Source organism: Castor canadensis, chromosome 11 (assembly GCF_047511655.1).
Source record: "Castor canadensis chromosome 11, mCasCan1.hap1v2, whole genome shotgun sequence".
Taxonomy (NCBI): domain Eukaryota; kingdom Metazoa; phylum Chordata; class Mammalia; order Rodentia; family Castoridae; genus Castor; species Castor canadensis.
The window spans coordinates 92,178,812-92,206,508 of record NC_133396.1 but is presented as its reverse complement, the minus strand read 5'-3'; the positions used below and the strand labels follow the sequence as shown (position 1 = coordinate 92,206,508).

General features: G+C 33.7%; 1 protein-coding gene across 3 annotated transcripts in view; it reads right to left on the bottom strand.

Moving 5' to 3' along the window:
* The window catches only part of Kifap3 (kinesin associated protein 3), a 129,638-nt gene that overhangs the window by 56,220 nt on the left and 45,721 nt on the right, over positions 1–27,697 (bottom strand). For all 3 annotated transcript variants that reach the window (XM_074047515.1, XM_020171058.2, XM_020171057.2), the window contains exon 11: positions 6,859–6,959. In XM_074047515.1, the coding sequence (XP_073903616.1) occupies positions 6,859–6,959 (101 nt within the window). The remainder of the gene's footprint in view (positions 1–6,858; positions 6,960–27,697) is intronic.

Here is a 27,697-nt window from a genome sequence, read left to right as displayed (position 1 = left end):
GAAGAGCTGAAAGAAAGCAAACAGGCTGGAGAAAACTGTTGAGAAATAAGTAGGCAAAAAGCCAGCTCATGCAGGGTCCTGAAGTACATATTAACGTTTTGGGGCTTCATCCTAAGGATAATTAGAAGTTATTAAAGATTTCTAAGTAGAAGAGTGTCAGGATAAGATTTGTGTCTCAAAAAGATCTGGCCAGTGTAGAAAATAGACTGAATGAGAGTAAGAAAATGTGGGACACCATCTAGAAGACTAGAGAGAAGTCCAAGTGAGATGATGGCTTCTTGGACTAGATTGGGCAATGGATAGAGATGAACAGATTGATTAGAGGTATATTTAGGAGGAAAAAAAATCAAGCTGTGACAGGAACTGACAATAAGGGAGAGAAGGAGTCACAGATGACTCCCAGAGGATTAAGGGTGTGTTTCAAGTGGTAGAGTCCCTGCCTAGCAAAGAATCAGGCTTTGAGTTCAAGCCTCAGTATCACTAAAATAATAATAATAAAATAATAATAATAATAATAATCCTCCCAGAATCCTGCACTGAGCAGGAAGTGCTAGCATGGACCAAAAAAAAAAAAAAAAAGAAAAAAAAAAGAAATCAGATTAGGAGAAAACCTTAAAGATAGTACTTTTGGTTTTATAAATGTTGAGTTTAAGCTGCCCATGATAGTCTAGTGAGTGCAGGTATTCAGTAGGAAGTTATAAATGTAGGTCTGAGTGTATGCCTGGACTGGAGGTATAATGTTAGGAATATTCATATTTGGTTGTTAACTGAAGCTGCAGGCTAGATCCAATAACTTGGGCATGGATATAAATGAGAAAAGGACTATTTAATGATAGAGAAAGGGAAGGAAGGTCTGAGAAGCAACAGGCAAAAAATGTTAAAAAGGAAAAGGTAGGCTAACCTATACTAGTTAGCAGTAATGTAGATTTGTTATGAGTAACAGTTGCCTTAATAAAGGAGCAATGAACAATCTTGGCTATGGTTTGGAGAAGGCAGTCTTCTACTATTGTAAAATGAGCAAATTAACTTAGTGTATATATTGTAAAGATGTATTTCTCTTAGTTCAAATTGTTAACAACGTATAGAACTTATTCCTAAAATCTATAACCTAAAAATTTCCATGTTTTATTTTAGGGCAATACCAGTTTAGAACAACATGCCTTCATGAATTAGGCATAGTAAATAATAAATGTTTTAAGACTCCATTCTGTTAATCTTGTTTTGATTACTATCAATGTTAATCCCAGGTAACTTTTTTTTTTCTTTTAAGTAGGGGGGTTTGAACTTAGGGTCTCCTGCTTGCTAGGCAAGCATGCTACCACTTGAGCCAGCCCCACCCCTTACCCCCAGTCCCTCTCAGCTAACTTCTGAGCCTCAAAAAGGATATATGGTCAACATGCAAAATCAGTCACTTCTGTGTGCCAGCAATTTGGAAACCAAAATTAAAAACAGAACTATATTCCAATTGTTAAGTATAATTATAACAAAATGTACTAATCTATAAGTTGAAACTAGTGAACAGTTTATCAGCTGAATAATTGGCATGTCTCATGTCCTTTCCCAGAGGGCAGTTCTTAGATCACAGATGTTACACTGATGGAACTTCTGGGTAGAGGACCATTAACACTTAGTAATGATATAGACTAAAAAGATGCTATGGCAAAAATAAAGTAATCCTAACTTATTATAATATTTAACAGATTTTGCTACCTATCAGTCACATATTATCACACATAGTTGATAACTGAAGCTGCAGGCTACATCCCATAACACATGATGGATATAAAAACTGCCTATAAAAATTAGTAAAAATGTAGGTGATAATCCTCTAGTTAATGTCATTAGTTTATCATACTGTAATTAAAAATCTTTCATAGATTTCTTCTGAACTTTTACTAATACTGAGAACTGTTTTTATAATGAAATCTATTACATTGAAGCAATGCTTTAAGAAAGTAAATATTGTTGAAAAAGTTACTTATTTCAAATTAGTCTTTGTAGTCTGAAAATTCCCCTTGAAAATGGGGGTACAAGTGGCTTGTTTTAAAGATTAGGATTGAAAACATTTTTTTCCACAGTAAATTTCATGTACAAATAATCCAGAGCTAGATTTTTAAAGATAGTGCATGTTTTAAAAATTTACCTAACCCACATCTTCACAATTGAGGGAAATTAGCACTAAGTATGAATGGAATGTCTCCTACCTAATATAGAATTAGTTTTTCATAATTAAAAAAAAAAGAGAAACACTCGATTTTAATTAAAGCACTCAAATTTTAAAAAGTTCAAACTCCAAGTAGGGCAATGCAACATTGTCTTTAATTTGATTGCTACCAATGGTACTTCAAAAGTAAGTGTAATCACTGACAACTAGGAAATATTAAAACTAGATTTGTTCTGTTTTAACTGTCTGTTGTCATCTTTTCCTAATTTAACAGGAAAGCAATGAAAGGGCTTCAGCCTGTGCAATGAAGACGCAATAGTGTTCAATCAGACAAGTCCCATATTGAGTATCAGATACCAAAGACCCAAGACTGAAATCATGGTGTCTAGACTCTCTGGCACCTGACTTCACTTATTTACCAGTGACCAAAGGGCAACCCCCACAGCTCTCTGTATTCACATACACCTCTACCACCCTACCCCCTACCCAAACATCTTTGAATGATTATGCCAGAACTTTGCATGCCTCAGGAATCTCTCCTGACTGGCTACTCCCTAACTCTCCTGTTTGAAGTGATGCTCTGGTTTCTGAACTTCAGCAGATAATGGCAGGCAAGAGCAAAGGGGGCTGTCAGAAAGGACGTTTACCAGCCTTCAGCTAAAAGAAGCATGCAGATCAAAGAGGGGCCAAATAGGACAACTGCAGTGGAAAACATGTGGATCACTAAGAAAACTCTTGCACTCTGTTCTGGGGTAAAATATTAAATAACACCATGACATCACTACCTAACCATGTACTTTGATTGACCATTCTATTACCAATAAATACTTTTATAAGCATCTGGATAGCATTTGCACCTATTTAAACAAAACATGCATCTCAGAGGTCTAAATAACAATGAACTGTTAATGTGTACTTTTAACTATTATTAGAATACAACCATTAACTCCTGGTTATCCCAAATATGCTTACCTGAAACAATCCACCCACTGAGCCCATTAAGATTGTGTACAAAGAAAGATGACTTGGCCCCCAAATTTTACAGAATAGTGACAAAATAAGGGAAGAAAATGAGAATATATTGGATAATTAGAAGCAATAAAGTGCAAAGAAAGCAAAGCAATACAGTGTTGGGAAAGATTAAGAGGCATGTTGTAAGTATAATCACCTATTCTGGATGTTAAACACTTTCTGAAAGCAAACTCTAATCTAATTATAGGTTTACCCCATATATCACTTAAGAAATGTAGTATTTAAACTGGACTATGAATGGAACGAAAATAAGACAGATATGACATTTGACTAAGAGTACCTTACTTTCACATAGCTGTATGCAGTTTACCCAGACCCTTTATATACATATGTACAATGTACATAATCTAATGTAATTAAAGAATATACGTATATTCCACATTGGTTTTGATTATTTAAATGAATATGAATTACTACTGAGCCACTGCTTTCCTACCTTGTTTTAAGCTTCCCTTTGAAATATTTTTACACAATACTTGAAGATTTTTTTCTAAATAAAACTTAATGTGCATAATTCAAAGAAAACAAAGTATTACATCAACTCTCAAACATTCCAACCTTGATATGGCTTTCTTTAGTAAGCAGGTTAATCATTTTGCTGTCACATGTAAGTTTAAAGCCTTACTAGCAGTATAAACATTACCTCGTTTTTAATTCCTGAAGGAAACTTGGAAATTTCATTTCATATCTGATTTGCTTTCCATCATTCTTTTGTAAACTTGGCACTAGGTGGCAATAAACCACTTTTCTCTAACCATGTCAAAATTGAACACTGAAGTACAAGTTATAGGTCGGATGGTACTTTGGGAACAAATATATTCTAGAGTAGCACTTGTTTTTCTCAAAATACTGCCTCATCCTAAAAGACTCCAGGATATTTACAAGATAATTGGGTACATGGTCTCATTATGCCTATGAGAGACAGTGTTTCAAAATGAGAAGAGAGGAAAACAAACAAACAAACAAACAAAAACCTAAACTAAAAAATCTTGAGTCCTGCATGAGTTCTGGAAAATGTTCATGAAATATGGATTACACATAACTCTTAAAAACCCGATTGCTGACATGTTTCATGTCAGAAAACTGGCAAGAAAACATGCAGGAATATTGTCCTTAAAAAGATACAGGAAAACTCTTTACATATAAAGTTTTAAACTGTAATAATAACAATGCCTAAAAAGTAATCTGAACAGGCTCCTATTTTTTATTCCTTCATCTAAAATAAAGTTTTATCTTTTGTGTTTGAGATTACTCATTCTAAAAGAGTAGGATAACTCTAAATTCAAAATTCAATGCAATGTTTTCTACTTCTTCCTGGTTTGCATTTATTTCTCTTTTACTTAATATTATTCTTTTAAAAATCTAAATCTGGAGAAAAAGAGTCAATCTCTGCAAGAATATTGTTCTTTTTTGGCTGCCTTCCAATTCATATCCTGTAGTGAATGAAGTTCTGACACTAAATGAGATCGGAAAAGGAACAACCTTTGAAACTGCAACGCAGAGATCTTTAGAACATATGGAGCAAGACTGCAGTAAATCACCTGTAATCTCCCTTTGACATGGCTACTCTTTTATTGAAAACTTGTTTGACAAAGAGTTTGATTACATGTTGCATGGGCTATAGTCTGACACAGGTTATCACTATAAGAAGCCCTGTCCTGTTAGATAAGATGTGTTGTATATACTTTGAAGAATGACTATTTTGTATAAACAATCATAATTAGCTTATCCTACCTGATATGAAAGGCTAAGAAATATCCTTAAGAGTTCATCAGTTTTTTAGCTGCATGGAAGTAAAGTTTTAAAATCCTAGAAGAGCAAATTTAATTTTAATAATGAATCATTAATTTGGAACAAACAGAAGGATAGTCAATTAGAATTAATAAAAATAGAAATTATTATCTATTTTTATTGTATGCTAATATTAACAGTAGCATACATTTAATAATTTGTACTAGGATAGCAAGGAATTGTCCAGCAGCAGTATTAAGAATATAACTTAGTCATGTTCTTGTAAAGTGCTTTTTAATGGTGTCATTTTTATTATATGTTGTACATCTCACAATTTTGCTTTTCCAATTTTAGAGAACTATTTTATTAAAAATGCAGTATCAAAAAGCAGCACAACTGGTGTTCTAAACATCAGATTAGTGGAGCTTCATTTACTAATGATTAAGGGCACAACAGTGATTCCAAGAATGTAAATTCCCAAAGAGTATAATCACATATATATGGAATCTCTAACCTTATAAAACAGTCTATGTTAAAAAAATTAATAAACTCCTATAAGACAAGTAGACCTAACATATGAAATATATCAATCAACTGAGTCACAGAAAAACCTTTCTTGAGAACAATGCTTTGAAAACAAAAGACTTTTGATTAAGTATTTTCCCAACAGAGAATACAAAGCACTTATACAAAATTAAAGGTAAGTGACAACTTGGAAAATATTTATAATGTTACAATGTAATATTTACAGTTATTTACAATATTAAAATAGTTACTATACACATTATGTCATTAGTCAGTAATAAAATATTAATATCCCAATGGAAAAAATGAGTATAACAAATATAGATACTAAACAGATGAAAAATGTTCAACAACATCAATATTCACGGAATGTAAATATATAGAAATACTGAAGCACTACTTTTTTGTTTCACTGTAGATCTGCATATTTATTGAGGTAACTTTTTTATTCATTGTTGTGCTGGGGTATATAGCGGCATTACAGAAGTTCTTACAATACATCAAATATATCATACTTGAAAAGCACTATAATTTAGAGAAATAATAACCACTATTGTTGAAAGTGAAATGGTAGTTGGAAACATAAACTCTTGTCTTCTAGAAGGTAATTTGGTCTAATTTGTCAAAGATGTAAGTGTTCATACATTTTGATCTATTTATTCTATTTTTAGGTATTTAAACTGAAGAAAAATTCAGATATGGAGAAACATTTCTAACTATTTTTAGTCCATATTATTTTCATTTACGGATGTTTGCTTACAAATGTTTTGATGTGATTAATTGAAAAAATCTAAACACATAATTTAATGATATATTCATGAAACAGAATATTATACAACTATTAAAATAATTTGAAGAATGTTCAATGACATAACATACATATGAACTATTAAGTAAACAAAGCAACATATGAAAATTATATCTAGCATATAATCCTAATATATTATTATTTTTTAAGTATGTAGAAGAAAATTACCAAAATGTTACTTACCTCTCAGTCTGTCAGTCTGGAATAACAGAAAATTACTTTCATCTTATATAGTCTTGTACTTTTCCTCCTTTTTTTTTTCTTTCTTCAGTGTTGAGTATTAAACCCAGGGCTGTGTACATATTAGGCAAATGATCTACTACTGAGATTCATGCCCAGCCCCAATTCAGTACTTTCTAAATTTTATAGTAAAATTCATACTAATAAGATTTTTTTGATTGAGAAATATTTTTTAATGTGAATTATCTTTATTATTCTATTTTTCTGTTTTGGCAGTACAGGGGTTTGAACTTAGAGCTGCACACTTGCTAGAAGGTGCTCTATCACATGAGACACACAGCCAGCTTAAAATTAAGAATTTTTTTAAAGCAAAGGAGATCTAACAAGAAAGTGATCCTAAAACACTTAAACCACTTACCTGTGGTATGCAGTCAGTGTATGCAAACATTGATTTAAAGCGGTCATCCATGCTTATATGGTAAAGCACACACATGGCTATTTGTTTGTAGTTTTCGTTGCCTAGGAATGAAAAAAAAATCATGGATATAGTGACTTACAACACACTATACATAGTAAGATGAATGCACTAAAAAATTTTAAAGTTCTTAATCAAACACTTTATTACTTTGATCTAGAAAATATTTTTAACTCCTATTTCAAATCCAAAGTTTGGAACACACTTATCTATGAAAACACCAACTTTCAGGACAGATTGTCTGTTTTACAAAATACATTTTTTACAAAAAAAATTAACCACAACTCTAAAAATTCATCATTTTTAGTAGCCCAATAAGTACATTGGGTCACTGGCCACCCACCCTTACTATTTGATCAAAATATGATTAATATAAGTTCAGTTATAGTAATATGTAAGAAATAGTAAACAAAAAAGTATATTTGATTCCTATGAATCAGAACTTGGAAAACTACCCAATGATGAAAGAAGTAGAATAGTATTTGTAACATAAAATATTTGACCATAAAAATGCTAAAAGCTATAAACTATTACAGTCTAGGGAGTGTCTCAGATTTTTTGAGGTAACACTGTTCTTGGCTGGAGATGTAGCTCAGTGGTAGAGTGTGTGCCTGGTATTCCTGGGGTTTACTCTCTCCCAACTCCCCTTAAAAAAAAAAAAAAAGAAAGAAAGAAAAAGAAAAAAGCAGGGAAGAAAATAAAGGCAAATGAGATTTGAAAAACAAAATGAGACTTCTACATGGCATTTAATCCTATTCTTGCAGACAGAATATAGTTTAAGGACCTATTTATGATCTCAAAGTCAGTGATAAAAGTAGAGCTTAAAAAGCTGTTTTGCTAAAGCTTTTCTCCAAAAATCAATATTATTTTTGAAAATTCTAGACTAAGAGAAATCTTAAAGATATTTGGAGTTAAAAAATATAAAGCATACAAATGAATGCAGTTGATAATAACATACCCAAAAGATTTTAAAATATATTTAACATGGAGGACACTTTCAGGACCTTTATCCTCATATCTATAATAGTATAAAATCATTAAAATGTTTTGTGTTCTTTAAAATACTATTTAATATTTAATTTTTTTCATCTCTCAAGCATATCTTCCCTAGGTAGTTAGAAATTCTTTAGAATACAGGCATATTCTCACTAAGGTATTTATGAGCAATACCTGCTAATAGCTTCTACTTATAATGCTGAAAGGAAAAACTGAGAAAACAACTTTTGTCAAATATAGAAATTCCTAGTTTTAAAAGAGTTCAGATTTGAAAAGTTTTTTAAGATGTTTCAGGGTCATTTAAAAGTAGGTTAAAAACACAGTGACCCTCTATTTTCCAACTTCACTTTTTGCTTCCTTATCACTTGATGTATTTTTAGCTCCAGAAATCAAAGTCTTTATTCACTACATTATCCTCAGTTGTAAGGCTAACAACTATGTGCAAAGTATGTACTTAATAAATGTTGACTAATAAAAATCATGAAGCATTTATCACATATTAAGTGCCAATACTAAAGAGACTGCATAGCACTGAACTTCAAAACAATCTGTCAAACAAGTGTTATCCTCTCTTCATATGAGGAACCTAAAATTTAGGGTAAAACAAATACTTGCCACACAATATTGTAAATGGCTGGGCAAGGATTTAAACCCAGTCTGCTTCCAAAATCTTTATCTGGTTATATTATAATAATTCTCTTAAAACATTTTTAAATCATAGAGTGAAGTTGTTTTCCACATATCATTACCATATGTTATGATAAAAAACCGATATGCATTGATATATGATAAAGCACATTTAAAAAAAGAATTCTTTTTAATCTAGACTTTATGTATCTTTTTAAATTCTTTGGTTAAAGCCTATTTTCTATTGCTCATAAGTAATTAAAAACAACTTTGGATAAAACAACAATAAAATATTTTGTTTCTAAGATGAAAAGACACTAGTAAATATTTCTATCTTAAAATCTATATATTCACTAATTCAGCTACTTGAAATACAATATATGCAGGAAATACATTTTATATGTGGAATATTATTTACTTATGTTACCTACTTTATAACTTTTTCTCTATAGGATTATAACTTATAGATTTATTTATTTAGTACTGGGGTATGAACTCAGGGCCTTGCACTTGCTAGGGAGGTGTTCTACCATTTGAGTCATTCTAACAGCCCAATTGATAGAAATCTGACTGCAGAGTAAAGTTCAGGTTACACCAAAATTTCAAGTCTCTATGTTTGAAGAAATTCACTACATTCTACACCAAAGAGAAAAGCAGAAGCAGAGTTTGAGAGAAGCTGTAAAGGATAATGGCCATTGACTTAGATATAAAGTTAAGATATGCTGATATGAGAGAGACAAATTAGATGTTCCTGACCCCAGTATTTTGAGATCAGAGCCATCTAAGTATAGGATTAACAGATTTTAACAAATCTTATTTTTATATGACAGCATTCAATTATACTAATTTTAGTAAAAATAGTATAAAGTATACTTGCCACAGAAAAACCTGTTTACACAAGTTTTCATGATATACATACAGGTGAAAATTTTAAAAAATCCAATGTTATTCTCTAAGAAAGCAGGCACTTATTAGGTTTTGGTCAGACAGTACTTCACAGTATTTAGCTTCTTACCCACCCCCAGGGACTGAGATATTATAGAATTTTTTTTTAAATGGGGTCTTAAAGCAAAGCCTTATATTCTAAAGGCCAATCTCTCCTTGCTATTCTAATTATTTTTTTTATATTTCATTCAACTGTGGATATTTCTTTATGTAACAGATTCTCTTTAAAGTAGGATTCCAAGTCACACAACTTAATAAATGGTAAAAGAAACAAAGAGAAACTAATAACCAGTATAAGATTTTTCAACATCAAAGTAACCATCAAACATTGAAATTCACTGTGGGCCTACAGCTGAAGTAGGAAGCTATTTTATGTTCTAGGAGAGTCTTTTCTGTTGCTGGTGTTAACAAAAGGATCCTAAAAACTGATGTCCTTAGGTGGTACAGAATTAACCTAAGAGAGGAAATATAAATATACATATCTCTTCATTAATATAATAAGGATAGCTTTGATAGTTAATGGTTTATATAGCTTCCAAAGGTCAACTCAGAATCAGTGGTGTGTGTCAGAATAAAAAGTATGGAGAAGAGTTTTAAAGTTGGAATAATTTTCAGTAAATAGATGAGTAACATGTAGCATATAGTTCTCAGATACAACAATAATTTATATTACTTTTACACAGTAAAACTAAATGTCTACTTTCAAAAAATAGATGACTCATTTTCTGCAGCCAATCCTAATTCTGCACTTTTGTCTTTTCTCTTTTTCCTTTTGCTTCACACTCATGGCCAAAAGTCAAAGTTCCTTGCAGTTCCTCCATACCTTCCTAATTCCTAATTCTTCTCTTACCTGTGATTCTCTATCAAACAAATGCCTCTGAACAAATACCTATTAATCATTTCCTAAAATGATCAGCTTGCCCAATGATCAGTTTCCTAAAGTGATCAGGACCAAAGGAAAGAGAAACTTTAAGGACACAAGTCCATGGACAAGGGCAAGGAGAAAGGGCTAAACAACAATGGCATTATTGTTATTACATGTTCAACATACATTTTCTAATTTATCTCTGACAGTAATTGAAGACTAGGTACTCTTTGATTTAGAGATGAGGCAAAGACATTCACTAAGGTTATGACTTTCAAAAAGAACCACAGTTGTGAAACTGAGATTCAAACTTAGGTTTGATTATAAAGCTCATGTACATACTTTCTCCTAAGTAGGAGACAGAATGAGTGAATTAGTAATACCAGTACAGGAAGAAGATGCCCCTAGAAGAGATTATAGGATCTGCTGGATATGAACACTTGGGGAAAGGGTAAGAAAATTGGTAGTGGAGAAGAAAGAACATGAAATCCAGACATGCAATCAGGTATTTCTCAGAGACCCTGTGTGTGTGTCTAGATATAGAAGGTTCCAAAGGATGAAGGAAGTTCTTGACAGGGACAAATTGCTCTGGAGGCAAACTGCTTGCATTACATTTGTGGCTCTGCCATTCATTAATTAGCTTTATGGCCTCATGAATGTTGTGTACATTCTGTCCTTTAGTTTTTCCATCTGTAAAAAATGGGAATAATAACCATAGCTACCTCAAAAGTTTGTTATGTAATGATAAGATGCAAGAATTCTGGCTGGTAAAGCAATTAGCGCAGAGTCTAACACATATTAAACCAATAATTCTTATGTTGATAATAACATTTTTCTACTTTACAAATAGAACAGTATACATATATATGTATATATATGCTAATTGTGTTTTTTTTATCCTCATAACTAGAACTAATATATATGCTACTTGTTTTTGTTTTTTTTTTTTAATCCTCATGACTAGAACTACTATTAGAAGTAAAGTAGGTTTGAGAGGCAGTCAGGATTTCTGAGATGAGCCAGTAACCGACCACTTGTCTACCTAAGTCATTTTCCTATCAAGCTCTGCTATTCTTAAATTCTGGGCTTACAGAATTTCATTTCATACCTGAGGCTTCACTCAGAGAGTCCTATCTAATAAGAACTGCCATTATTCTTTCATTCTTATAGCTATAAATTCCTTAAATGGCAAATAGTTGAGAAAAGAAAATGAACCCCTGCACATACACACTGAATCTGTCCTCCTTCCCTGCTTCCTTATTTGTAATGGAATTTACTTTTCCCCCTAGAGTGGGCAGTGGTTATGGCAGTGATGGATTAACTCTGAAGACAAAACTTACAATCAGTTGCTCTGCTTTACCTTTAAACAGCATGCCCAAGATAAACAAAACCTAGACAAGCAGAGGTATTTTCACTCATGTTTGGGCTGAGCACAACAAAGAGACCAGAATACTAGTGCTGCACCAGAGGATTTTTTTTCCTTGACAAAGTGTGTCAAAGGAGGTGATGACAGATCTAAGGGACTATAATATTGTATTTAGAGGTCTATCTACTCTAAATTGCTGGTGTGTCTTCTGGATTGTGTGTGTGGGGGCAGGGGGTACTGGGGCTTGAACTCAGGGCCTACACCTTGAGCCACTCCACCAGCCTCTTCTTTTGTGATGTGTGTTTTCGAAATACGGTCCCATGAGGACTATTTGCCCAGGCTGGCTTTAAAGTGTGATCCTCCTGATCTCTGCCTCCTGAGTCATTAGGATTACTGGCATGAGCTACCAGTGCCTGGCTCTTCAGGATTTTTGTCAGGGTAAAGGCTCTCTTAGAATTCAAACGACTAATTTATAAATATCTATGAAGCTAATTTCCTCCTTTATGTATTTATTTAAGGAATGAATAGATACACATTTGCATTTGCCCTTTGATTCAGAAAAAAACCATGTAAATATTTTCTAAGTGCTCTTTTTACCTGATTCTAGCTTAGATCTTACTGCTAAACAACATATTTTCTTTCTTCTCTAAAGAACTACAATATATGAATAAAGACTACAGTATATAAACCACAGGAGTCTGGTATCATACATAATTATATAAGTGATTAATTGATTGATAAAAAAATGCAGAGTTTAACTTTATGGTATCTAGTGGATAGCTAAGAGCTATAACCAAAAGACAAAGCATTTGATGACAAAAGTGAATATGTGGAATAATGAAATGTCCAGAAATAACCTGAATTCATCTATTAAAATACCAGCTGAGCAAAGAAAGTAAAGGCTTTCTGGCATGCAACATTTAGCATTATTACTTAAAAGCTACTTTATGGGTCACATAGCAATAAACAGTCATTAAACAGATTAAATTGGTACAAGTAAAATTAGGAGTTTATCCTTAATTATAAGCTAATTGTCTTCACTCACTGGAAGAAAAGGATATCTGAGTTCTTAAAAAAACTAAACCTTAGGAAAAAAAAATTCACATACCCTAAAAAATTCCTGTAAGAAATGGGAGTTGGAGGATATGATTTTCTCATAATTCTAGAAACCATTAACTCTAACCAACCATGATTCATCTACATCCTACAAATGGCAGGTATTTCAAAGGGCTGCTTTAAGACTTATAGACATCAATTATTCCCTAATGGCATCCCAAGTAAAAACAGGTTGCCAACAATTGGGGTACTGGCAAAGGCTCCATGAATTTTGAGTAGATCAGTGAAAAGACTTGAATATTTTGAGAACTAGGTTCTTAATGACTGGAGGTGGATTAGTCAAATCTGTTCAAGTAATAAGGGGAGGGTGGAAAAAATGGCCTAGTCATTATGATTCCTTTGGTATTTATGGTAATAAACATGAATCATGATGAACTCACTGGCCATTAAATGCAGAGGTCATAAGTACTTCCATAGGATTTCCACAGGAATTCACTGTTAATTAGCTGGATCATTATTTGAAAGTGTTACTGAATTATCTAAGCATTCGTGTAGCCATTCCTCCAAATTGGTCATTCCTAGCTGAGGGCAGTTAATACCTTAACAAACTGATCATTAACTCCAGTAACTGATTTTGTGGGAATTATTGCACTTACAAACTACATTCAAGAGTTTATAAGAAACACTGTCCCCTCCCCCCACCTTTTCTTTTTAAAGAATTTTACAGCTGTAGTTTAGCTGGAGCAGCTGAAGGAGAAAAAAAAATTCAGCTTTTTGGGCTGCTCTTTCAATCGATTTTCTACCAATTAAAAGGCAAAACACATGCTGATGGGTTTTGAACTTTAAAATGTCTTCAGTTTTTTCATCTCTGAAGTGATTAGTAAAAACACCATTCAGCTGATAATTTTGTAAGACACTTGGGACTTTTCATTCATAGTTCAGTCAAGCAGAAATATGAGTTTTGAACACGAGGACTTGAAGCCAAATTTCCGCTTCTGCAGCAGACCCAGCCCAACACCTTATGAAAACAGAGTGAGAACACAAGTGTAGGCACATTATTGGCTAGATTCTTATTCCCTTCTACACCCCATGTTTTCATTCAAAGTAGAATACTCCCTTTGAAGTCACAAAGACTCCATGCAAAGATAAGAGAGAATATAAGCACACCTAGGTTAGAATAAAGCATCCATTGAGGTGATATATTACCCTGGAAAACCTGTATGAATACAACATGCTTCAAAAAAAATCACGTGTCTAAGTTTAACACAGCATTACAACACTTAAAGCCCTATCAATAATATAGTATAATGAAAATACCACAGTCTAAAACTATCATTTGAAATATAACTGCAAAAATTATTGAATATAAATATCTTCTGTATCAAAATAAACTAAAATATACTAAGGTTTAGTAGACTTTTTTTAGTGGTAGAGATAGCATCCAGGGCCTTAGGCATGCTAGGTAAGTACTCTATTATTGAGCCACATTCCCAGTCCTAGAACAGCATAGACATTTCCAAAAAATTTATGCTTAATTTATTAGCACAGATATCGCAAATACATAAGTATAATTAGCTTCAATTTAAATTGGAATTTGGACAGACCAATTTTTAAGATTGCAACTATACTGGATATTCTTCCATTTTACAATACTTTTCAATAGCAAATCTAGTAAGGATTTAAGGTGAACAGATAAAAACCAACATTTCTCAAACAAGAATTAAGTGGGGGGAAAATGACAGAATCCATAGGCTACAATCATCAGTATGAAAACAAGTATAACAACAGTTTTGTGATGATTTTTGTATTCAATTACTTAACACAATGAGACACTGAACTAGCAAATCTACCACTAAGCTAAACAGCATCCATAGTAATAGCTATTTGCTAAATGACTGCTCTAATAGCCAAAAGTTTTGGTGGAGACTTATTCTTTTTTACTATATATAAATAGTTGTATAGCTTATTTTTAAGACGTCTTCAATTATTTTATTACCTTGTATATAGAATTCTTTGTTTATATCCAGAGAATAGTATAACAACTTATTTGTACTAAATCCTACAAAATGTGCAGACATATAATACAAATGATAAGAACCAAAATAAAGCCCTTAACAATGACTGTTTTCTGGTTTACAGGTCCACACCACTGACCTAATATGCTTTGGCCAAATTTTACCATCTAGAAATGGAGACACCCCAGGCAATATTCACACACACAGTATTGGAACCAGCTGGTGATAGAAGAACCTGAAGAAAAAAGGCTTCTTGATTTAATTGGGAAAACAGAAGGAAGCATAAATTTTACTGCCATTAATAACTTCAAGCAATCGTGATATGACTCTACTTCACCCTGACGGCGAGACATGTGCTTTTTGTTAAAGTGTTTGCCACATGTGACCCCTATTGTTTGCTCACTCGATCAGGTAAGAAAATATAGGTTTATTTATAGGATAAATGAGGCCTATTAAAATTGAGAAAGTGTAGTAGTCTATGAGGAGCTGCATTCTGAAACAGATGTGTGAAATTCCATAAGCGTTTCATAATAAACAGGCCAAAGTTATTTTTTTAAAAAATGTACTTTAAGTTTCTTGAAGAAACCATCATAAAAGCAACCTAGTTTCAAAAAAATGGGAAACCTCCTACTTAAAAAACATTTTTCTATTTTCAAAAAGTTTTTAATAAACATGTCTGAAAAGGCCATTTATAAAATATTGCTTTCATAAAATAAAGTTTTATTTTCACTTTATGTTGATAAATTAAGTCACATTAATACATAATGAAAAAGTGAATTTAACAAGATGGGAGAATTTCGAAGGTGTTCAGAACTTAACTGTGTCAATTTTCTTTTAAGGATACATGACAGGATGGTCAAAAGAAATAACCTTTAATTTTGAAGTGATCAAAGTATAAAGTCCAGCAGTATCTGCTCTGGTGATCCCCAATAATAAGGGAAATCAGACTTGTCTAAATCAGAAAAAATCAAACACTTATCACTTAGCTCTTGACCTGTACTGACTCCTGACATGCTGATGAAATCTTTCTACAGCCCTGTAAAATGCCCTGATCCAGATTACCTAAATGTAATCTAGACATAAATAAAATAAATCAAGTGCCATTGTTACTCTCAAAACCAATTCTGGGTCTACTCACAGAATATAGAAATATTTATATCAATTTGGAACACCTTAGAAACTCTAATTTGTTTTCCAATGCAGACAATATGGACTAACATTACTCTTACTAAAAATCTGAATCCTTTTGAAATGACTGATATAAAATTGTGAAACAGGCCTGACATATGCCATTGAGTCTAGGCATCCCCTTTTTCTGCCATAACCAGTAAAATTAGTTTCTGCTAAAGCAGTCATGCAAATTAACACTTACAAATCTTTTTTTTTTCTCCTGTGGCACTGGGGTTTAAACTCAGGGCTTACAACTTGAGCCACTCCACCAGCCCTTTTTTTGTGTCGGGTATTTTCAAGATAGGGTCTCGGGCACTATTTGCCCCAGCTGGCTTTGAACCTCCACCCTCCTGATCTCTGCCTCCTGAATAGCTAGGATTACAGGTGTGATCCACCAGTGCCTGGCTTATTTACAAATCTCGAACTTAGAAAATCAAGGTTTATATAGAGAGGAATTTGGATCAAGGTTTAAATTATGAAAAAAAAAGATTTAAATTATGGTTAATACCTTTATTACTAGTAGTAGTCAGTGCCTTACCTGTATCACTGACAAGTGTGGCTCTGGTAATTAAAAGAATTGATGTCTGAGCTAATTAATTTTTTTAGATAACTTGCCACAGGTTCATAGATTATATGTGAAAATAGTTAATACAAATTAAGCACATAATGAATATATATTATGAATCTTGATTTATAGCTATAACAATTATAAATATAAAAAGCTTAGTATATACTAATTCCTCAAATTTTTTTTTTGTGGGAGAAGGAAGGGTAGTACTAAATTTGAACTCAGGGCCCTGTGCTTGCCAGGCAGCCACTCTACCACTTAAGCCACTCCCCAAGTCCTTTGGTTTTAGTTTTGCCCAGGCCCAGCCTTGGACCATGATCCTCCAGATCCCCACCTCCTGAGTAGCTGGAATTACAGGTGTAAAACACCACATCTGGCCTTAATTTCTCAAAATTCCTCAATTTTTAAGGAAACAATCTCATCTCTCCTTCAAATGAACTAAGTGGGTACTCCAAGGCCAGGTAATTTATGATGCTGGCTACAAAATTATAAAGACTTTTGAATACTTTTGAAGAACAGTGCTCTAATCTAGGGTTAAGCCTCTCATTTTATGGACAGTGCTTCTATTTCTGGTGGAAGGCCAGATTTTTATTTCTCTCCCGTTGTGTTAAGGACCAATACTTAATGATACTTAATAAAAATGAAATTAAATAAAAGCTGTACAAAATACTTATTATTACCTTCAGGAGACAATCTTATTTGGTCAAACTGCTATACATGTCTAAATGCTTACTTTCAATTTCTGAACTTACTCATTACAGATCAGTAAGAAATAGTAAGAATATACCAAGTACGGGTCTGTGGACCTCACTCTGATATGATTGCGTTAGCAGACTCTATCTTGAATTACACAGTTCCCTGCAGGAAGGTATGTAAGTGAAATTAAGATGCTACTGCAATATTGAAACAAACCCTTTTTAACCAAGGTAGAAACACAAAACTGTGATAAAACTGTTTCCTTTACTCGTGATCTCTCATTCAGCAACCATTAGCCTCATTAAGTCTTTTCCTCCTTTTCTTCTTCCTTATCATGACTAACACTTTTGGGACTTCCTGTTTATGCAATCAATATATGTTAATTTTATCATTTGATGATCAGAATAATTCTGTGGGATAGGACCTATTTTATTTCCTATTTTTCTAAATAAGACAAAAGGCTCAGTCAAGAGGAGACCAACTGATTTACTTACCGCCACTGTGCTGATAAAGAGTAAAGAAAAGGCTCAACATCAGCTCTTTTGATGTTTATTCTTTTCATCCACTCATCCATCTAACCACCCACCAAATACTGAGAACCTGCAATGTACCTGGCATTGTTCTAGGCACTGGGAATATAAAATTGAATAAAATTATTCAATTCTCTATTTTTCTTGAAGTTATAAATCTGTAGGGCCTGGTGACTGGAGGTGGTAGAATCTGGGTAGTGCAAAGGTAATTGTATGAAATATATACTATATAGTGGTTAAGTACTATGGAGAAAAAAAAAAAAGAAAAAAGATAAAGTGAGCATCCGGAGATAGAGTTTAAAATTCAATAGACTAACCAGATATCAAAGAGTGAAAGAGGTAAGGAAATAGGACACACAAAAACTAGGGATGAATATTCTAGGCAGAAGGAATAGGATGCCAAAGTCCTAAGGTCGGAGTATTGCCTGTTGAGATAAGGAAATAGCAAGGACACCAATGTGCCATGACAAGAGAGAGAGAGTAGTAGAAGATGTAGTCACAGCAGTGAGCACACAGGTCATAACATATAAACCTTTATAGCCATTATAAGGATTCTGTCTCTTTCAGACAGATGGGAAGTCATTGGAGGCTTCTGAGTGGAGAATTTAACTTAAATTTTAAATAGGATTACTCTATGTGATCTGTGAAAAAGAAAATGTAGGGCAAGAATGGAAACACAAAGATCAGATGATGGTGCTGAGACTAGGGTAGTGGCAGCTATATTCTGAAGATAGAGCTGACTAGATTACCTGACAGAATGGATGTAGGGTAGGAGGAAAAGACAGAAGTCTCCACCTGTTTTGGTCCGGTTAACTAGAAAGAAGCTGTTACCATTTACTGAGATGAGAAAGACTGAAAATATTGGAAGTAGGTGTAAGTAGGAGGGAGATAAAGAGCTTAAGTTTGAACTTACTAAATCTCAGATGCTAATAAATAAATGGTAATGTTTGGAGTGAAGAATTCAGAGAGGAGGCTGGGATTCTGTATCTTCCTGGGAGTCATCAGTATAGGCAGAGTCTTTTAATGGTATGGATGAAGTCACCAAGGGAACAAGTACAGGTAGAGGGAAAAGTCCAAGGACTAAGCCCTTTTACTGCAATGCTTACAGATTGGGGAGATAAGGTGGAAGTTAAAGAGGAAACTGAGAAGGACTGGGTGCTGGGTAATTAGATAGAAGGGAAACTATAAAAGCACCACATCCTAGAAAACTAAGGAAAAAAGCTAAAGGAGGAGGGAACTGTAGTAAATGCTAGCCGTAGATTGATTAATATTAGTATTAGTACTAGGGACTAACTATTGGATATGGATCTTGACCACAGTAGTGTGATGGTGTCTGTGAGGAGGAGGTATGGGGTAGAGGTGAGAGCTTGATTTGAAAAGATTCAAAAGTATGGTTTATATCCTAGTTGGATTCAAACTTCTAATTTGAGATTCCTGGTATATTATTATTGGCAGGAGTGCTTGTATTTAATAGGAATTAAAAGCTATAAAGGAAAAAGTTTGGTCCCAGGACCCACGAAGAAGGTCTACAAAATCATAGCATTTTTATAACAATACTAATATAATACTACTATTTTTAAAAAGTTTTCTGTTTTTTAACGCTCACTGTCTTAAATGTATACATCTGAGTTATCTAGGGGTTACATGGCATGTGACATCACAGCTATTGAGGGAGATCTGAAAGCCAGCTGTGTTTAATAAGACTGACATTAAAGAAATTTACGAAATATTTAACAATGTCACTCTTCTCACCATTTTTTGAAAACAGTTATTTTTCAAAAAAATTTATAACAACATATATCAGGTTTGTTTTGTTATTTAAAGTGATTAAATATTTAAAATTTTTCTCAGCTTTAATTTTAAACATAATAAATATACATATTATAACTTAACATGAACAAAAGCTCTTTGAGGTCTTCAATAACTTTTATGATTACAAAGGGTCCTAAGACCAAAAATTTTAAGCAATGAGCTAAGTACTGAATTCCTGTAATTATCTAGACTTGTAGAATAGTAGACAACTTGTGGAAAGCAGTAGTTACCTATAATTCACAGGTATCTACCTAATTTGCCTAATTGTTAGGTTGGCTGTGCCTATTCTACTTTGATTTAACAAATGCAAAGATACACATATGTAGGATGAGATATTTTTATAAGGTTTATTCCCTTGAATTTAACTTCCTTTGCAAATCAAATGAAGTTAATATTTTAGAAGATGTGAAAAGTCAGAACATCAATCAATTTAAAATGGATACCAGTATCATCTGCAACAGAAAAAAAGTATAAATAAACTATTTTTGTGTAAAGGAATATACCAGTGAACTCTGTCAGGTCTTATTATTAAGTATGCACTTTGGAAAACACTGCTTCTGCCATTATGAAATGTTTAAGCTTTATACAAAAGAACCAATGCCATGATGAACTAAGTCCTTCAAAACACCACATTTCATTTGGGTATTTATGCTTGCTTCTGACAAGCTAACACCATCCCCAACATTTCAAACAATATTCAGTTTATGAAACATTCAAGAAAAAGCAATGGAGGGGTATAACAAAATAATTGCCTGGTGCATGAGACAAAAACTAAAAATTTAGTTTTTCAAGTTATTTTTTAAATAGTATCATCAGTACATTCTCCTGGGTATTAAGGAATACAATATGACAAGGAATTTCCTTGCTATCTCCCAACCTAGAATGTTATGACATAAGGAAGTATTCTTGAGACACATCAACATCAAATGATTTAAGGATTTTTGACAAGAGAATTTTTTTTGATAATCTGATTCTTAGATAAGCCAAGAAAATATTTAAACACTGAACATTTTTAAAAAAATGAAAAGACTATCTAATAATTACATAAATAAAGCCAAGAGTTCTAACTTAGTTTGCATATAATCACATTTGCTGAAAGCAACTGCCGATGATACATCCTCCAGATTGGTAACATAAAGTTACCAGACATAAGAAATCCAGGGATAGACATGAAGACCAGTGGAACAGAATAGAGGACCCAGATATGAAGCCACACAACTATAAGCAACTTATCTTTGACAAAGGAGCTAAAAATATACGATGGAGAAATAGTAGCCTCTTCAACAAAAACTGCTGGGAAAACTGGTTAGCAGTCTGCAAAAAACTGAAACTAGATCCATGTATATCACCCTATACCAAGATTAACTCAAAATGGATCAAGGATCTTAATATCAGACCCCAAACTCTTAAGTTGATACAAGAAAGAGTAGGAAATACTCTGGAGTTAGTAGGTATAGGGAAGAACTTTCTCAATGAAACCCCAGCAGCACAGCAACTAAGAGATAGCATAGATAAATGGGACTTCATAAAACTAAAAAGCTTCTGTTCATCAAAAGAAATGGTCTCTAAACTGAAGAGAACACCCACAGAGTGGGAGAAAATATTTGACAACTATACATCAGACAAAGGACTGATAACCAGAATATACAGGGAACTTAAAAAGCTAAATTCTCCCAAAACTAATGAACCAATAAAGAAATGGGCACGTGAACTAAACAGAACTTTCTCAAAAGAAGAAATTCAAATGGCCAGAAAACACATGAAAAAATGCTCACCATCTCTAGCAATAAAGGAAATGCAAATTAAAACCACACTAAGATTCCACCTCACCCCTGTTAGAATAGCCATCATCAGCAACACCACCAACAACAGGTGTTGGCGAGGATGCGTGGGAATGTAGACTAGTACAACCACTCTGGAAAAAAATTTGGAGGCTACTTAAAAAGCTGGACATTGATCTACCATTTGATCCAGCAATACCACTCTTGGGGATATACCCAAAAGACTGTTACTCCAGAGGCACCTGCACATCCATGTTTATTGCGGCACTATTCACAATAGCCAAGTTATGGAAACAGCCAAGATGCCCCAGCACTGATGAATGGATTAAGAAAATGTGGTATCTATACACAATGAAATTTTATGCAGCCATGAAGAAGAACGAAATGTTATCATTCGCTAGTAAATGGATGGAATTGGAGAACATCATTCTGAGTGAGGTTAGCCTGGCCCAAAAGACCAAAAATCGTATGTTCTCCCTCATATGCGGACATTAGATCAAGGGCAAACACAACAAGGGGATTGGACTATGAGCACATGATAAAAGCAAGAGCACACAAGGAAGGGGTGAGGATAGGTAAGACACCTAAAAAACTAGCTAGCATTTGTTGCCCTTAACGCAGAGAAACTAAAGCAGATACCTTAAAAGCAACTGAGGCCAATAGGAAAAGGGGAACAGGTACTAGAGAAAAGGTTAGATCAAAAAGAATTAACCTAGAAGGTAACACCCACGCACAGGAAATCAATGTGAGTCAATGCCCTGTATAGCTATCCTTATCTCAACCAGCAAAAACCCTTGTTCCTTCCTATTATTGCTTATACTCTCTCTACAACAAAATTAGAAATAAGGGCAAAATAGTTTCTGCTGGGTATTGAGGGTGGGGGAAGAGGGAGGGGGCGGAGTGGGTGGTAAGGGAGGGGGTGGGGGCAGGGGGGAGAAATGACCCAAGCCTTGTATGCACATATGAATAATAAAAGAAAAATGAAAAAAAAAAAAGAAAAATAACTTGGTATGATTTAAGGTTCCTGAAAATTCTGACTATATTAATGTATTAAAATTTGCTTATGAAAATTAAACTATAGCTGGATAATGAAAAAAAAAAAAAAGAAATCCAGGGATGATAGAAAAACAGAGGAATATAGGGAAAGATTTATACTTGATATTGAACTAAGCAAAAATAAGCTTATGACCCTTATGAAATTTTAGGAAAATAACATCAAAAAATGAAAGAAGAAATAAATAAATTTGCTAATATTTAAGAAAAGACAGAAATATTTAGATATAAGGTTCCCATTGAACCAATTAAAAGTTTTGAAATTAGAGCAATAATGACTTTTCTCTATGTTTAGGAAAAGATCAAAACTATTCAAATAAACCAATTTCAGCTTAAGTGACTCAGAAAAATTTAAATAATCATTTCTAACATTCCTCATTAATTCCTTTACATGACTTTGGTATCAAACGAAAAAGCTAAATTCAAAATTCCTTAATGAAATGCTTTCTATGATAAAATATTAAAATAATCTTTGGTTCCCTCAGAGCCACAAGTGGCATCTAAAAGAGCTGAGGTCTAACACTATTTCTCCTCTGCCTAAATAACTATTCAAATTATAAAACATGCCTTAATTGCACTTTTCAGTTTATTCTCTAAGTAACTGTGAAAAATGGTATTCGGCAATTAACATCAATTTTACAACAGCAGGGGTCACAATGTACTAATTATGTTCAGGAAACAGAAAAGGGGATTAATTGTTCATATTGCATAGATTTATTAAAGTCTCAAAGATTCACAATCCATTGTGCTTGTTAAAATAAGCTATTATTCACTATAAAGAGATTTTCCAATTATGGGGTTCCCAAATCATACCAAAGAAAACCTACTTAAAACTGATAGCACATCTATAGTTGAAAAAAGAATAAAAGTCAATTCTGAAAAGTTCTCCCTCAAGGAAGAGAACCCTTAAGGCACTCATTAGAATTCATCTGAGTGCCTTAAGGCACTCATTAGAATTCATTTGAAAAATATACAATTCAAATAAATTCAGTTGTTAGTTTCCAAGACCACAAGAGATTACAAATATATCATTATAGGGGAGAAAAACTGCTACTATATAAATGCTGCTTACATAAAAGAAATGAAAAGTGATAGCCAACGCAGGAAGGTAAGAAAAATTGCACATAAAAATTAAGAATAGTGTTTTGGAGGCATTTAGCAAGTGAAAATTCTTGAGCATAGTAATAATATTTAGAGCCATATATAATAAGTTATCTTCAGAATTGCAAACTTGAATACTTGATCATAAAAAACAATGATAGCTGTACACATATAGAGAGCACTTTGACACACTTTTGTTCCAGAGCCCATGCTTTTAATCACTGTGCTACAGTATTTCTCAATAAATTTTATTGATCTATCTATAATCTATTTATCTATCTATCTATCTATCCATCTATCTGTCTATCTACAGTATCAGGGTTTAAACTCAGGGCCTCATACCTGTTTGGCAGGCACGCTACCACTTGAGCCCTTTTTGCTGTACATTATTTTTCAGATAGGGTTTTACTTTTTGACTAGACCAACCTCTAAATGTGATCCTTCTACCTATGGCCTCTGCTTAGCCGGGATCACAGGCATATAATACCACACTTGCCTTGTTTTGTTGAGATGGGGGTGTAGCTGGATCAAAGTGCAATATTCCCAATCTCTGTCTCCAGAGTTGCTGGGATCATAGATGCGAGTCACTGTGCCCAGCTTCTAAATACATTTTTGAATTATGGTCAGGGTAATAAAGTAACTAAAGAAGGATGGGGGCACTGCTCAAATGGTGGAATGCTTGCCTAATAATCATGAGGACCTGGGTTCAATCCTCAGTACTGCAAAACCAAAACCAAAAAAACCTCCCTCAATTAATTAAAAAAAAAAGTATTTTAGAAAATAAAGATACAGTTGCTTTTTAAAGGACTTCTACTATAGACTGGATGGAATTTCTGGAGTGGCCAAAGAACTGCTTCTACCACCCCGTCCCAATCTTATGCAGGACGGCATGGAGGAAGATTCCATTTTCTAAGGGGCAGGATAGGAAAATAAGCACATGACTTTGCTTTGGAACTCAGCTCCAAGGCAGTGAAATTCAACACCAGTGGATCTCAATGGTCCCTGTCCCTAGACCAGTGTCTATGAATGGAGCCTCTGGACATGCCCTAGTCCCAGGTGGAAACCAAAGAACCCTGTGAATGGAACTGCCTGTACAGGTCTCAGGTCATAAGTGCACCAGAGCAACAGATAAGTCATAGCAATCTGGGGCCTTTCGTCCTGCTTCAGTATCCTACTGTCTCAGTAGGATATGGGCTCTAGGTGCAAACCTAGCATTGTGTTGTAGCAGGTCAAGAGAATGCTCATCTCATCCCTTGCTTAAACCCAGGCAGCATGACAAAGAGAATCATTGTATGCTTGGGGGAAGAAGGAGTAGGCACCAAGTTGTTGCTTTGGAACTTAGGACTGATCCCTTCATGGTGAGTCCAAACGCAAGGTAGAACCTGGAAGAGCCTGAACACAGGTTGAAGAATATAGATGAAGCATTTGAGCTTGTCTTGGCCCAGGCAGGGGCTTGCATAGACAAACTACTGTTTTTAGGCATTCACGCAGTCCATCCTGAATAATACATCAAGTTCAAACAGGACAAACTCAGGATTGGGCTTCCCCTAGAGCAGAAACAGTGACAATACACCAAGGGTGGGTTTATGGCAAAACTGGACTTAGGTTGCCATCTAGTGGTGAAAGAGCAGCAGTGACCACAGGTGCAGAGAAAAGCAGCCTGATTAGAATTCCTGGAAGGATAGGCACAAAGACAAATTACCAAGAATGGAATACCCAATCCTTGAAACTGCAGACATCCACTGTAAGTCAACAATCATCAAGAAATTTGAGAGAATCATGATGTCACTAAAGGACAAAATAAGGTGCCAGAAACTGAGCAATGGATATATAGGAACTCTCAAACACTTACATAAAAGAACTATTTTTGGAAATTCAAGAGAACACAGAGAAAAAATTTAAGGCTTTATCAGAGAAACCTAACAAAGAGACTGAAGCAATTTTTAAAAAAATCAAATGATCTGAAAAAGTATGCTAATGAGATGAAAAATTTGATAGAAGGCATTAACAGTAAAATAAATTAAAAAAAGAATAAGTTTAAAAATAAGCTACTACAAAATACACAAAGGAGAAAAAAGAAAAATGAAATGAAGTATCAAAAGAGTAATTACTGGGTTGAAGAGGGACTTGAGAATGGGAAAGAGGTAGAAAGATTATTCCAAGAGATAATAAGAAAAAACTTCCCAAACCTAGAAACATATACAAGTATCCATATACAGGAGGGTCAGACATCACAAGTCAGATTCACCTCAACCAAATATAACTTAAAACATGTAATTAAGCTCTCAAGGTTAAAGACGATGAGAAGATTCTCAAAGCAGCAAAAGAAAAAAGACAATACATGATGGTGTCCAAATTCATCTGACAACTGACTTCTCAGCAAAACTCTTACAGGCAAAGTGAGAGAATGCATCTCCACCAGATCTGCCCTAGAAGACATGATAAAGTGAGTTCTTCTAACTTAAAGATATTAGTGAGTAAGAACAAAATATTGGAAGGAGTAGAACTCAGTAGTAACTATACAAATTTAGAATGTTCCAACATTATAAATGTGTTGCAGAAACCATTTGTATCTTCAGTACAAAGACTAAATAACAAAATAATAACTACATTAATATTTAAGAGGAGGGAATGGAACATTAAAAACGTTAAAAATTCAAAAACGGGGACTGAGGGTATGGCTCAATTAAACCCCAAGCCCTAGTACTGCCAAAAAAAAAAAAAAAAAGAAATTCAGTTTGTAAAAAGGAATGGACTACAGAATTATTAGTATTTTGGGTTTTTTTCTTTCTTTCTAAGTTGTTATCATTTGAAAATAGCTTGCTATAATCAAAAGATGCTTTTTGTAAGCTCTACAGTAACCACAAAGCAAAATTCTATAATAGACATACCAAAAATAATAATCAAGGAATCGAAACACATAACCAGAGAAAATCACTTACCCTCAAGAAAGATTACAAGACAGCAATAAATAAAAGGATTACAAAAATTAAAATAATCAAATACTAGAAAGCAAGTTACATAATGGCAATAGTAAAACATTACCATACCAATAATTACCTGAAATATATATTAAATTCTCTACTTAAAAGACAGTGTATGCTAGGCACTAGTAGTTCACATTTGTAATCCTAGCTACTTGGGAGGCTGAGAATGAGAGGATCACGGTTCAAGGCTAACCTGTGCAGATGGGAGACCCCCATCTTCAAAATAACCACAGCAAAATGGACTGCAGGTGTGGCTCAAGCGGTAGAGTGCCTGCTTTGCACTTGCAAAGCAACCCCCTCCACAAAGACAAGATACAATGAATAGATAAAACAACAAAACTCAAGAATATGTTTCTTAAAAGAAACTAATTTTAGCCCTAAAAGACACACATAGACTAAAAGTGAAGGGCAGCAAAAGATATTTCATGCAAGTGGAAAGTAAAACAAGCAGTAATACTCACATTTATATCAAATAAAATAGATCTTAAAGCACAAGCAATAAAAAGAGACAAGGAAGGTCATTATATAATGATAAAGAAGTCAATTAAATAAGAGAAAATGAAAATTATAAATACATGTACATCCAATATTGAAGTGCCTACATATATAAGGCATTTATATGGAAAGATAGATTCCAATCAAACACTTTACCTACTCCCATTTTCAGCAACAAACAAATCAGACAGGCAATCAACCCAAAGTTAGCAGAGTTAACCTGCACTTCAGACCTAGAGAGCCTAAGGGACATCTCCAGGACATTCCATCCAACAGCTACAGAATACACATTCTGTTTAATAGCTCATGGAACACTCTTCAGGATAGATTATATGGTAGGCCACAAAACAAATCTTCACAAATTAAAAAAGAAAACTAATATTAGGTAACTTTCTCAATCATAATGCAATAAAACTAGAAATCAATAACAATACAAGCTTTAGAAACTATACAAGCACATGGAAATTAAAAAGCATATACCTGAAGAAACACTGGATCAAGGAAGAAATTAAGAAGAAAAATTTAAAAATTCTCAAAGCAAATGAAAATGCAAACGTGATATACCAAAATTTATGGAGTAGAGCAAAGCAATAAGTATTAACAGGGAAGTTTACAGCAATATATACCTATATCAAAAACCACGAAGATCTCAAATATTAACAGCCTATCATTGCTCCTCAAGGAACTAGGAAAAGAAAAAACAAATCAAAGCCAAAATT